This window comes from Aplidium turbinatum, chromosome 5, assembly GCF_918807975.1.
Source record: "Aplidium turbinatum chromosome 5, kaAplTurb1.1, whole genome shotgun sequence".
Lineage (NCBI taxonomy): Eukaryota > Metazoa > Chordata > Ascidiacea > Aplousobranchia > Polyclinidae > Aplidium > Aplidium turbinatum.
Genome location: NC_137476.1, coordinates 14,739,146 through 14,753,579, shown reverse-complemented (window position 1 = coordinate 14,753,579; position 14,434 = coordinate 14,739,146). Strand labels below are relative to the sequence as shown.

The following is a 14,434-nucleotide window of genomic DNA, read 5'->3' as shown; positions in this document are numbered from 1 at the left end:
CAGCTTCCTTGTGATGATGCAGTCCTTCTTGCGTAATCGTGCCTTGATTATGCTCCACAAATTTTCGATAGGATTAAAATCCGGAGATTTGCCAGGCCAATCTAATATGGTAATCTTGTTTTTCTTCAAAAAATTAGTGTTTTTTTTAGAAGAATGGCATGGTGCGAGGTTTGTGAGAAAGAGAGTTGGAGAGACGCTAAAGCCCTGCCATTTCAATCAATGTGTAAAATAACCTCCCAAAAAGATGTTCTGGGGAAGTTTTAGCCACAGAGGTGTTGGATCACTGTTTCCGGTGGAAGGAATAATGAATTCTGAACGATACATCGATGTGATCACAAAAAAGTTATCCTAGACCTGGGAAAAGCATTTCCTGAAGAGGGGGGCATTTTTCAGCAGGACCTCACACCATGCCATTCTTCTAAATAAAACACTAATTTTTTGAAGAAAAACAAGATTATCATATTAGATTGGCCTGGCAATTCTCCGGATTTAAATCCCATCGAAAATTTGTGGAGCATAATCAAGGCACGATTACGCAAGGACTGCACCATCATAAGAAAGCTCATGGAGGCCATCATTCAGGTGTGGTGGCGGGACCCAAAAACTGCAGAAAACTAAAAAAAAAAATAATCGAATCCATGCCAAACCGTGTTCGTGGAATATTAAAAGAAGGTGAGGGCCACATTAGGTATTAAACTATACACATCTGTTAAATTATCACAATAAACCAAATATACACAAATTCAACCTGAATTCTTGACAGTTTGAATTAATTCGAACAATACTGTACATTTCTATAGGGCATATGAACCCTGGCTACAAGTTGCAAGCATAATGGTGAGACTTTGCTCGTTAATAAACCTAGTCAGGGTTTTGACGGAAAACTAAGTTCTCTTCACTCAAGCCTACCACCCGCTTGAATATTAGGGCAGGTCGATTTTATACTTTTTTTGGAATATTAAAGTGAGTAATGTACCGGTAGTTAGATTTAGCTAAAAATCTCACTTCTGTTAAATATCAGTCATACCAGATAAGAAACGGCTTGCGGAAATTCATTTGAATTTTTTCCGATTTTTAAAAGAAAATTGCATTACCACTAGATGGCGCAAAACCAACTACGAAAATGGCTGCTTATTTTTCGTTTAAACTGCTTTGACTCAATCCTTTGGGAACTCAAAATGAAAACTTTTATGTTCAGGCGTACTCTTCAAAGTAAAAAATTAATAAAAATGAAACAAATATTCAGTATACGCGAACTACAGCAAGTGAAAGTTGGTTGGCTGAGCTACAGCTCGGACTGCAATTCGTCGTAAGAGTGACGATAATGACCTTAAGACGGAAACGGGCGGCGCATATTTCTACTGAGAGCTTTGGCAACAATTGTTTTGTGACAATTTTCGAAACCGTAGGAAACTTGCGAAACCAGTTTTATGCATCTCTCCACAGTTAGAAATGTTCGGTTTCCGATCGTTGTCAACAAAAGATTAAAGGTCCTCGTTTGAAACTTCCTATGTCAGTAGTGGGTTTGGGCTTTCAAGATCGCTGATATCCACTAACTCTTGCCACTCGTTTCATTCCAGTTGACTAATGGAATCTTTTTTGCTGACCTGTGCTCGGTAGAAAAATACAAAAATAATTTAGCGACTGCTAAAATTTTTACTATGGATGCCAAGAAAAAAACAGTTCAGATTTTGCTGCTGTCTGTAATTTTTCACCGATAACTTTGAGTTTTGCTTTGGCTCAATCCAGTTTGGACTTATTCATAATAATGTGACGGAGATCAACTTCCGGTCTCAAAAGATGTTTTATGTCATGTAATAATGCATTGCCAAGCGATGATACACAGTCACTCCTCACAAGCTCTAAACGGAAAAAAGGAAATTTTACGGTGCTGTATTCGCACACAGGCACTCTTGCTTGTCCTAAAATGAAACATGATGACAATTGACATTAAAAAAAGTAACTTACGGTAATAATAAATCTGTGATACAAATCAAATGTTACTGGCCTAAATTATTAACATTCATACATCAGGGATTGAAGGCAAACAAAGGTAAAATAGTTTCGTTACATAAATTTTTATGTTACTTATACTCTTTGTGCACTGAGCTTATTAAATGACTTCAATATGATGCACGTGTTGATTTTTTCATTGTGGTACCGTACCAATTCATATGTATCACTTTCAATCGCCTAATAAATCGTGCTTACCTTGTCTGACGCCCAACTTGACGTACTTGAGCTACTTATCCATTCGGGTAATCTTGATGGTCCAGGTATGTCGCCTTCCTCCCCATGGAAGTCATGGGAAGTTTTTGTAGCCGTTTTTCATTATTCATTATTTATTTATTTTGAAACTGCTGATCGATCAACCAATAACATTTGAAAGATGCCTTTAGGATCAATTTTTAGCCTTTGATCCATCAGATACACTCTTTCTTCCAATGGAATTTTGGCATTTGCAGAGAATACACAGAGAATGTGCTCTTTCTTGCAATCCAAGACCTTGCAGTTGACTCGAGTATCCCTGCATGCCACAACTTCCAGAGAACAAATACATGCCCAGATTAACTTTTGCTCAGCCTTTTGCGTGCATGCAGTTTATATCCTTAACCAAATTCAATAAATCTTTAATTTTTCTGTTGATGGCTTTGTCAGAAATCAAACATAGGCGAGGATTTAGCTTACTGCCTGCTAGATACTAATTAAATCCTCGCTGATGCGCAAAACAATACCTCAAACAATTCTTTTAATTTTAGCACTGTTAAGCTGGTAATAATATTGAATTAGTTGTTTATAAGTGCTGGGTTCCGTTTTGGCAAGCTTGCAAGGGCCTCCTCCATGATGCAGTCTTCGAAATTAGCCTCGGCAATCGGCAATTGCCGAGGTGATTGCCGAGGCAGATGCATGAATGGCACATTAGCCTCGGCAATAAAAATGCCGAGGCCACACGAGCGCTTGTAAGGACCACAAGATTACAAAAATAACCCTAATTTCTTATTGGGCATTGTTGTTACGCAATACAACCGGTCGGGAAAATTAAATCAATTTGTGCTGACTCGAACGTTGAATCAACCCAAAATTAACATACTTCCCCCCCCGTGAGTTATTTAACATGAATTATCGTAACAGCGTGCATATCGCGTTGCTCACTTTATCGCTACTTTTTGGTATTATCACTTCACAACAAATCAAACAATGCGGTCTTGATAGACTACTCGATTACATTTTTCGCTTCTCGTTTTACATGTTGTGGTAGCCTACAATTCTTTCGTAATAAACGTTCACAGCAATTGCTTTGATTTAGTCTCAAACGAAAGAAGAAGAAGAAGACAGCAATTGCCGAGGCAATTTCAACTTTTGCAGTTTGGCCTCGGCAACGTTTTTGCCGAAGTAAAAATATGCTAATTTTGAAGACTGATGATGCTGTTCACTTTGTCGTGTTAAATGCGGATTTTCTTTTGGCATGTTTAAATAAGAGTTTGTAAACAAGAAAGGTTATCACATGCTAGCTGAAATTAAATAAGATTTAAAAAAGCTTTATTTAGATTTTAGATCAACTGATTCACTGGCTTGTCAAATTATTGCTCAAAACGATCTATTATATTCATAAGAAGCACATTTCCAATGCTGTAATGATAAGCTGATTACTCAATCTAACGGATAGCCTAAGTATATAGAGACACGTCAGGCTTAATACAAGCACTAGGCCTACAGTCTAGCACTGAATTAAGTGCTTATTTTCAATTCGAGCTAAACAACAACTTTTTCACTGTTCAGGTCTCCTATTCTTATAAAATTCCGCTAACTTACTGTAATTAGGTAAGCCTACATCATCTATAAAGTATGGAGAAAGTCATCGGGCATTTGCGGCTGTTATGACGACTTCCGCTAACGGCGCTACATATTCGCGCTTTTCAAAAAAAACGGGGGGGAGCAACTTTTAAGAATTTAATCGTATTTCCACAAGCGATCATTGCACTTTACTTATTTTTTTCACTTGCGGAAGGTGTTTTTCACTTATTGGCAACTACCGGCACTTTATTCCACATCAAATTTTAAAATTGACCTGCCCTAAGTATTGAATATAGGCTATGGTATATTTTTACTGATGTTTAGTGTAGTTATTATTTGACTTACCGGTAACTAAAAGTGAACTCAGTCATGTTCGGAAACCTGAATAATTTATTGATAAAGCTTTCGCCGACGCAAACCATGACTAACAACAAATAAATGCAGAACACGCGCATTAAAAAAACAATATATTTTTCTGTTCAATATAACATTTTGTGTGAAACTGAAAAGCATTGCTGGATAAAGCAGCTTCACTCATGCAAGCCATGACATATTTTTCTGTTCAATATTATATTTTGCGTGAAAAGTATTGCCCTAATGCCCTACCTGCCAAGCTGATACAATCTGCAGACTTTACTAGAAAGCACCTAAGTGAACGGGCGCCACAGTGCTCCACACCTAAACATCCTGACGCTGCAGTGTGCGCGCCTATTTGACTGGCGCCTAACTGTCTGCGCCTAAAAGACTTGCTCTCTGGATTTATGCCTGGGAAGGAAATGATAGATACCATTCATACTTTGAAAAGGTTGCAAGAGGAATGTCGAGACAAGGGAAAAAACTTAGTTGTATATGTGTTTTGTTAATGTCATTGTGCTAAGTGAATAAGTGTGAGAAAAAATGTGATTGCTTTCTGTTTCTCGCTAAATTGGGATGAGTTTAGTGACAAATTAAATGGTAGGCTTAGTGATGCATGTACTGTTTCAAGACGAGTTTTCTTCATCACAAAATTATATGTCAGTCATTAGGCTACATAATGTTGCTGGGTACTGCAGCTATGATGTCACAAAAAGGTTGGCTTGCTTTGAATGCAAGCAGAGAGTAGTTAGTTCTCCCAATGATGCCAGACAACCCGAAAATTCAAATAGGCCTATTATACATTGTTAAATTGTTTTTAATGGCGTACGTTATAATTAATAAAATCAGGATTGGAAAAAAACATGATTTTTTTAAAAAAATCAAAAAAATCGGATTTTTTTATTTAAATCGGATTTTTTTGATTTAAATCAGATTTTTTTTATATAAAAAAGCGTCGAGTCTACTTGGGGGAAGAGATCATTTTAGTAAGATAGCAGAATTATTTTTAACCCCTTGATTGATTGAAAGGCTTTGCTTTGCAAGTGTTTAATCATTTTTATTATCATATTGTAGGCTAGCCTACGTAGGTCTATTGCACATATTTTTAAGTAGGTGTGATATGTTGCTTTATACTAAATCATAATGTGCATATCGAGATTGAGGTACGTCTCAGACTGTCATCTCACTACACTAAGATCTTTCCTTACGTTTGAGCACACATCACTTTGCTTTTTTGCTCAACTGATGCATAGCCTACAACTAGACTTTTTGCAAAGAAAGTTTAACTGTGTAATATATGTTACTGACGTACCATACCAAAACAATAAAAGTTCAGATGACACAAAATTGCAGTTTATTTTTCATTGAGAAGTTTGTACATAAATATAAGCTAGCCAGCTTTTGCAGTGCCCCATCAATTTCGAACTTCTGATTGAACCAGACCAAAAGTGGAAAAAACTTGCTCAAAAACTATGTTTAGTGAACAACACTGTTAGTGAACTGCCAAGTAAACTAAGTTGCCTTTCAAAACATGCATAGCCACCATTTGCCTTAAGTATTTAAATATAACTTTTGTATTACAGAGAAGCAGTGAAACTTTTGTTGATGTATTTATTTTTATTTTAGCAAATAAAAAATCATTTGATTTTTTTAATTGATTTTTTTGATTTTTATTGTTTGATTTAAATCATGATTTAAATCAATGATTTAAATCGTTTGATTTAAATCAACCAACCCTGAATAAAATATGTGAAACTAATCAGTTTCAAAAATCCTGCTCCCAAAAAGTTCATGCTATTGATAGGCTGCTTTGGAAGACCACGATTTTATGTTTTTTTCAGGAGAAAAAGTGTGGAAATAGGCATGAAAATGCAAATTAGTAAGAATGCAATTATATAGTTAAGTAATAATTGTGTTTTTATATTTATTCAGGTAAATGCACACATAAGTCATTGAAACATATTTGCAGTTGTATTTAAGTGTACTGCTTCCCAAGTAGGTGTAGAGAAACCATGAGAAACCTTTAAGTTTTTATAGGTCGATGCTTAGCCTTTTTTGTGAAACTTTCATCAGCAACATTTTCATCGTCAGCATGTAAAAGGCTTTGCTTTGTTTATGAAAAGGTTGCGAGGAAAAGAAAACAACATTTCACTACCAAATGCAAGGGGAGAAAAATATTGAAATACCAACAAAGTGGAAAAATGTTGGGTTGTGGAGGCGACCAAACACAGCCTACTGGCGTGGTAGTTTCGAATTTCTATTTAATGACTTCTCAGCGGCCATGGCTGCTGGGAGTTTAGATGCCTGCCATTTATTTTTGTTATGGGAGTTGACTACCGTACGTATATCACATATCGATATAATATGGATAATTTGTTCCACTAAACATCAAAGTCAGAAGTATTTATTTATCATGTTTATTCTAATTTATTTTCCCTATGGCAATCAAATTTGATGATTTATTATTCGATAAAATGTTGAGATGATGTGATGTCATTATGCCGATTTGAGATATAATTTTATGACGTAGTATGTGCGAAAATTTGTTCATTAGAGAAATTAACATTGGAGAAATTGAGTTTCCTTCACAATTCAAGAATTGAGCAATGCAAAACTGCTGAAACAAAACATTTTGTTTGAGTGAAAAAAATCACTGCAAGTGGCCCATGTCAAATAGTGCACGCAAGAAGTCATAGAAGTGTGAGGTATCAAAAATTGAAATATTGTTGTTATTTTTCTACATCAGTGTGACGTTATTTCTAGCAAATGCATTTTTATGTTTTTGGTATCATTATCAGCCACAGTATTGGCCAAATTTTCCAATACTGATACTTCAAAAATGTACCGATATCGGTACATCTCTAGTCGAAAGTAAACCTGTCACCAAAATGATCTCTCCCTCTCCTTAATTAGGCCATAAAATTCTGTTTAGTGTTTATTTAAAAAATTAACTTTTGGATATTTTAAAGATCAAGATATTTTTCAATCCTGTGACGACTTTCAACAGCTTTTTTCGGATCAAAGTTTGAATATTTATTAAATTCATCATTCCTGCCTTATTGAATTTAGTTTTTACCACATATGAAATCACTATTATGCGTTAAATTTACCTCAAGTTGAGAACTTCTTGAGTCTGAAGTAAACTATTTGATAGTTAGATAACTATATTGATTAAAAGATTCGTGATGAGAGATGGTTGTACAGTACATCTCGGGAGGAGATGTCTGTCTGCTAGAAAAAATTACACAAATATATGCTGTGTCAATTATTTATAAAAAAGAACACAAAATTTACAATGTCTACATAACCTTTACAAAGCAAACATTGCCTGTCAAAAAACAAACATGACTTTTATAAATATCAATAGCAGTTAAAAGAATGTATATATGAGCTTGGGTGTATTTACACGTTAAAATATTTTATTTTCAACCTCTTTTGGTTCTTTATTTCCGGGCATAATTTGTGAATCAGGGGTTGGGAAGATGACTATCTCTTCACATGAGCTGCGACGTGATGAAAGAGGCGAAATAGTATGGGATGGAGATGAACTTCTTGACTCTGAAATCAGAAAATTAATTGAGAATCTTTTAATTGAGAAAACTCAATGCAAAAATATACAACAAAAACGCAAAAAAGTTTAACTAAGCACAGGGTTGAAAGACAAATTAAGAATTATTGCTTAAGTAATTGTACCAGGGCATTTGAGTGAAAGGTCCAAGGAGCAACAACTTTTGCTAATAACCAGACAGATTTCAAACAGACACTTCTGATCGGTGCTTAAGTCTTTGGGTTGCAGTATGTGCTCTAAATCACAAGGTATTTTGTCAAAATTTACCAGTGGTTGACGGTCACAGGTATAAACGGCTTTGCCGATTGGTCCTGCAAATCCATGGGGGCCAGTAGTTGGACCATTTATCTTCTGAAAAAGATACCTGAGAGGTATCTCATTTGCATGCATGTCACCTTTATTTTGAAAGTGTATGCACCAACGTGGTTCTATATTAAAAAGGCATCTTTATGTACAGAAGGAGCAAAACATGTCTACAACATGGTAGACAAGGCCAGATATCTTGAGGATGAGCTTAAGGAAGTTGTTATGAATGCTATCCAGAAAAATGCCTTTTTTGCGCACCCTGAAGACGTTCTGCTGGCAATGTTGGCAGACGACAACATCAGTATCAGAGAACTGGCTCTCAGTCTCAGGCGAATACTGAAGTCCAGAGAACGCAAGAGCAGCAGTACAGTGCGAGTTTTTAGAGTGCCAACCTTGAACCTTCACGCTAGGAATTATATAGAAATAATTGATTGGCAAACCAAAGATATCACTGAATCTGCCCACACCAAGAACCTTAGAAATGAGGATTTGATTAATATGATCAAAACAAATCCATTCACAATGAGTCCTCTCACAGTTGAAAGTTTCCCCTGTCATAACCAGGCTGTGGAACGCCATGTTAAGCTTGTGACAGAGGCTTCAGGCTCCGTTTGTGGAGAAGATAACAGGGATGGTTTCATCAGGGCTCGATTAGAGAGCAGACGCAACATGCCAAAGTTTGACAGCAAGGCTGATTTCAAACTTTAGAATTTCAGTAAAGGTTACATTGAACAGGTCATTCTGGGGTGAAATTCATATCCCTTGGACTTCCCAGAATGCCCTTGTGCGACAAACGTATTCCATCCCCGGTTTGTCCCCTAAAAGGTTCACATGTAGGACTGCCTCCACGTGGTGTGAACTGGAAACGTTAATTCTATGGGCTTAATGGCTAAACGTCCTATCCTACTCTGTTGCAATTATTGAAGGTATTTTTAATTTCTAGATGAATACTATACTAAATAAAGCTTCCATCTGTATTTACTATTATCAAGAGAAACAATCGTACCCACGACCGAAGACAGCATAACCATATAACTGTCAAACGTTGGAGCAAATCGAAAAAGAAGTGTGTAACATGGATAGGAAATGTGAAAAACTGAAGTTGGCGGTCATATTGGATTTGGTGACGTCATAATTTGCTCACGCTGTTATCATATGTATTTCTAGTGTTTTATGACATGAACAAGAAAAGCTTGTTGAAATATGATGAAAATTAGGCAAGTATTAGCAAAGTTATGGTGAATTTACTGTATTTTCAAGCAAAGTTGGCGGCCATTTTTGATTTGTGGATTGGGCTTCATCAAGAGATTACTCTTTTTGTTTTATTTTTTCACAAATGTGTTTTTCATGAACAAAAGCAACTTTTAGGGGGCTATGTTTTTGGGGTCTGCTACTATTCGGCGAGTCCGATTCGGCGAGTCCGTTTCGACTAGTCGGATTCGGCGAGTTCCCTATTCGGCGAGAGCCTTTTTCGGCGAGTGCCCTATTCGGCGAGTTTTTGAAATTTGTGAAAGGAAATTATCGGATACCGTAGCGTAATTACAATTGCCGTTTTTACATTGTTTTAACGTCGCTAAACGTTAAAATCGTGCAGAAAGGAATAAAAATTAAATGTTTAAACTATTAAATTACAATTCGTCATGTCAGTTCAGTTGTTTTTATTTCTGACCATCATATGAAAAACAATACACGTCAACATAGCAAAGGCGTAGAAAAAGGTAGAAGCGACAAAACACGAACGTTGAAACGTGCTTGTGACCGAAGTAAGTTATTGAGTTGAAAGAAACATACGCGTCGACTTCCGGGGGGCGGCGCCCCCCGTAAATTTATGGTTGAAGGGCAACAAAAATGGTGATGACAAGTGGTGTTTCAAAGATAAAACACTTCGTGAAAAAGATTTAGATAATTTAAACGGTCTTAAAGAATGCCGAAAGCAAGAAAAGCCTACGTTGCTCTTGCCCGCAAAACAGCAGCTGATCGCATGGCTTTCTCATGCGGTATGGAAGTTTCAAAGTAGATGGTAGAGTAACTTGCACTGCTGGAATAGTCACGTAACTATTCACTGCAATATTAAGTAAACCAGCTAAATTAGACGCGCTATTTTCAACGAGGCCTTCCCGCTGTGAGACAATTATGATTCAACAGAACGCATTGTTTTCTTCGCAATGTGTGAGAATTAAATCGAAAACCGATAAAAGAAAAGGTGTTTAATGGTCTTGGTCGCAGATATTGCCTGCATTAACGACGTCTCTTACCGCTATTATCACCTAGCTAACCTGACATCATTGTTTTATGCGGCCGCTAAGGTTTGACATCGACTTCAACGATCATGGAATGTTACGTTATAATAAGAACGATTATATCCCACACGCAAAAATAAAAAAATGATCTCCTCTTTCTGTTTTGTCTCGTGAGCTTTGCATATTGCTCAACAAGTGCATAAAGTTTAGAATTGACAAGAAATCATTGAATTTGAAAATTAAGTTTGAATCACTGCAAATAAACGTATTCAAAAGTTTTACTTAGGCCGACGCGATTTCACACTTACGTAATCTACGTCGACAATGATTTTTAGTGCGTTCATTTTGAAAATTGCCGAGCTGGAGACAACAGCTTGTCCCGTGTTAGTTGAACTTGTCTTTTTAAGGTGAAAATCACTTGCGAACATCTCGACCTTTACTCGAGTATAGCCTACTGTATTCAATAAAAGACTATAAAGACTTTCGATAAAAAACAGAAGAGAAAACACTTCGCAGTTGTTAACGCTTTGAAAGTAATTAGCGAAACGAGGTTAATAAAACTGATAGTGGGTTTTCACTCTGCTTGAGATCATGATTTTTTGCGTTTTATTTCGATAACTTCACTGTCTTGATTGTTGTTATTCACTCGCACGAAAAGGAAATGAATCGGCTTGTTTTCCAACAGTTCCAATTATGAGCTAACAATATCAAAATTTTTACGACTAGGCGTACTGCATGCGTAAAACTAATCCTTTCAAGCAGCGCTTCTAATAAATTCAGTTTGGGACCTATTTGTTAATATAAACAAGACACTAAGCTTGATCAAAGACTATTTTAATTGAGTAAAATAGCGTTATGGTTATGACGTCATCACCTTTCTCGCCCCCCAAGGTTTTTTGAAAAATCGGCGCCTATGGAAAGAAATTTGGCACGGTCGCAACACCTTCAGAAAAATTTAAGATATGAAGGGAAAATAAAACAAAGACAATGTTACAAAAAAAATCATGTTTATGTCTATAAGTTAGTACTTTTGAATAGTTAAAATGATTAGTTTGGATCAACAAATGTGTGGCCTACAGCTTGGATTGAAAGGAAATTATCGGGTACCGTAGCCTAGTTATCCCGACCAGCAAAAATTTGTTCCAAGAACACAGTTCATTTTTACATTGTAGGAACAGAATGAAAAGGCTAACCAAATGTGTGGCCTATCGTGTTAACGTCGCTAAACGTTGAAATCGAGTAGAAAAGGGAGCTTTTGCTGACTAGGATACTTTGAAACTGAGAAACATTCACAGAAGCCTTTCGATTTGTTCCAAGAACCCAGCTAGCCTAACAGTTCATTTTTACATTGTAGTAACAGAATAAAAAGGCTAACCAAATGTGTGGCCTACTGTAGGCCGCCTACAGCTTGGATTGAAAGGAAATTATCGGGTGCCGTAGCCCAGTTATCCCGACCAGCAAAAATTGCCGTTTTTACATCGTTTTAACGTCGCTAAATGTTGAAATCGTGTAGAAAAGAGAACTTTGCTGACTAGGATACGTTGAAGCTGAGAAACATTCACAGAAGCCTTTCGAATTGTTCCAAGAACCCATTTAGCATAACATTTCATTTGTACATTGATTCAACGTCTGAATACATTATCTTAAAAATGCAACGTATCGTAGGGCTTCTGTGAATGTTTTTCAGTTTCAACGTATCCTAGTCAGCAAAGTTTTCTTTTCTACACGATTTCAACGTTTAGCGACGTTAAAACGATAGGCCACACATTTGGTTAGCATTTTTATTCTGTTACTACAATGTAAAAATGAACTGTTAGGCTAACTGGGTTCTTGGAACAAATTTTTGCTGGTCGGGATAACTAGGCTACGGTACCCGATAATTTCCTTTCAATCTAAGCTGTAGGTCACACATTTGTTGATCCAAACTAATCATTTTAACTATTCAAAAGTACTAACTTATAGACATAAACATGATTTTTTTTGTAACATTGTCTTTGTTTTATTTTCCCTTCATATCTTAAATTTTTCCGAAGGTGTTGCGACCGTGCCAAATTTCTTTCAACTCAATAACTTACTTCGGTCACAAGCACGTTTTAACTTCGCGTTTTGTCGCTTCTACATTTTTCTCGACCTTTGCTATGTTGACGTGTATTGTTTTTGATATGATGGTCAGAAATAAAACTAACTGAACTGATATGACGAATTTTAATTTAATAGTTCAAACATTTTATTTTTATTCCTTTCTGCACGATTTCAACGTTTAGCGACGTTAAAACGATGTAAAAACGGCAATTGTAATTAGGCTACGGTACCCGATAATTTCCTTTTAAAAATTTCAAAAACTCGCCGAATAGGGCACTCGCCGAAAAAGGCTCTCGCCGAATAGGGAACTCGCCGAATCGGACTAGTCGAATCGGACTCGCCGAATCGGACTCGCCGAAACGGGCCATTCCGATGTTTTTGAATTTTGCGAAAAAGTTATTTTCACTCCACCCTAGTGTATAGCCAAGACAGCAACTAACAATCGTACAACATGTTTTTCAATACCGAGTGCAGACAAAGTCCTTGGACTAAAATTAAATTTTAATTTACTATGTCCTTAAAGGGCATATTTCAAAATTGTGTGACAGAGTAAGAAAAAATAAAATTGTAACGCAGTTAAGTCTGAGTAGGTTCAAATGTTAGGGTAATGTTTCTACAGCAAATATTTAACCTTACTTTGTTTTTATCATTACAGACAAACTTTTTCTTAATTTCTGAAATCTCCACCTGCTCACAAGCAAATTTTCATTAAAATTTCACTTAGAATGGTACAGGGTGTAAATGACTTTTGTTTTATTCTATTCTTCTAATTTCAATGTATATATCTGAAGAAGTCATATACATATGAAACATTATAAAAAAAATTAGCTCTGTGTTTGATACATAGTTTAGAAAATAGGTATGCAAGTTTGGTAAGCCACACATGTCTGTCCGTTACCAAAAAATTTTAGAAAAAATATTTTTTTACAAACAACTATATGTTTTGTAACTTCTAACATATTGACTATCTCACATTTGGCAGCACATATCTACCCCATACAATTATCTTTCCTCCAATTTAAATCACTAGATTAATGGAAGTTTGATATTGTGTCTGTTCGTTACCATAATTTTGATGAATTTGTGTAGATTGTAAATAGGGCTTTAAACACCAAGACTGTCAAAGATGACTAGGTATGTAGTCAGAAAGGGAAGGTGGGAACTAGCCCTAGCGCATTAGTAGATTTATAGATTGAAAATTATAGATTGAAAAAAAATTGAAGTAAAAAAAAAATTATATGTAAATGTTTTTTCTTAAAAAAAATCCCCATTATAATTGTGATTCGTTAATGAAGATCATGTTTTGAGTCAGAACAAACATCTTTGATATTTCCCTAACAATTGTTGGTTACTTGCTGCAAATGTCATTGACAAGTTTTGATTGCAAGTGAAGAGAGAGTAACTGTCAAATGTTATTCCAAAGCCAACATATCAGGATCAACATGGAGATGGCCAAAGGATAAGGACTTCCACGATTACCCTGTAAGTGATGTTGTGCAGGCTATAGCCACTCTCAGTGATGTACGCTAGGGTGATCTCGAAAACCGAATTTTAGAAAATGCAATGTGACAATACCCAAAACATCTCCAAATGACCAAAAATGGACCCTGTAAAAATTTCAGAGAGATTGAACTTAGTCTAGAGGTGCCAGATTTACCTTGAAAATTCAGATTTTTTCCTTATGCAAACATATGGGAATTGGGAAGCTACAGTCTGTAAAACCATACTTGACACACTGAAGTTGTAATTATCCAACTGTTGATATAGTAGTAGGCAATGTCCTCTTTTAAACTGGGTTTTAAATCTCTTTTTTTCAGCATGATGTTGTTCCATTTCACTGACCACCATTACTTTGCTGCCATGTTGATAGTCTTAACAGTAGATAAAATTATGTCACACCAGCTACCAAAGCTTTGTCTGTAGTTGAGCAAATATTCTAGATTCAGCTAAAGCTAGTTCCATTCAGCAATACTGGTCAGAAGTCTGGTGCTTGTGTCCTAATTTCGCAAGAATTGAACCATATTCTGGAACTAATATTACAAAAAACCTTCTTGACATGCCTTGGGCCATCATCTGGACCAGACATTCT

General features: G+C 36.1%; 1 protein-coding gene across 2 annotated transcripts in view; it reads right to left on the bottom strand.

Annotated features, from left to right (window-relative positions):
- LOC145769930 (BTB/POZ domain-containing protein 10-like) overlaps positions 1-14,434 on the bottom strand; it is a 130,643-nt gene that overhangs the window by 113,897 nt on the left and 2,312 nt on the right. For both annotated transcript variants that reach the window (XM_082581480.1, XM_082581481.1), the window contains exon 2: positions 7,580-7,707. In XM_082581480.1, coding sequence (XP_082437606.1) covers positions 7,580-7,707 — 128 coding nt within the window. The remainder of the gene's footprint in view (positions 1-7,579; positions 7,708-14,434) is intronic.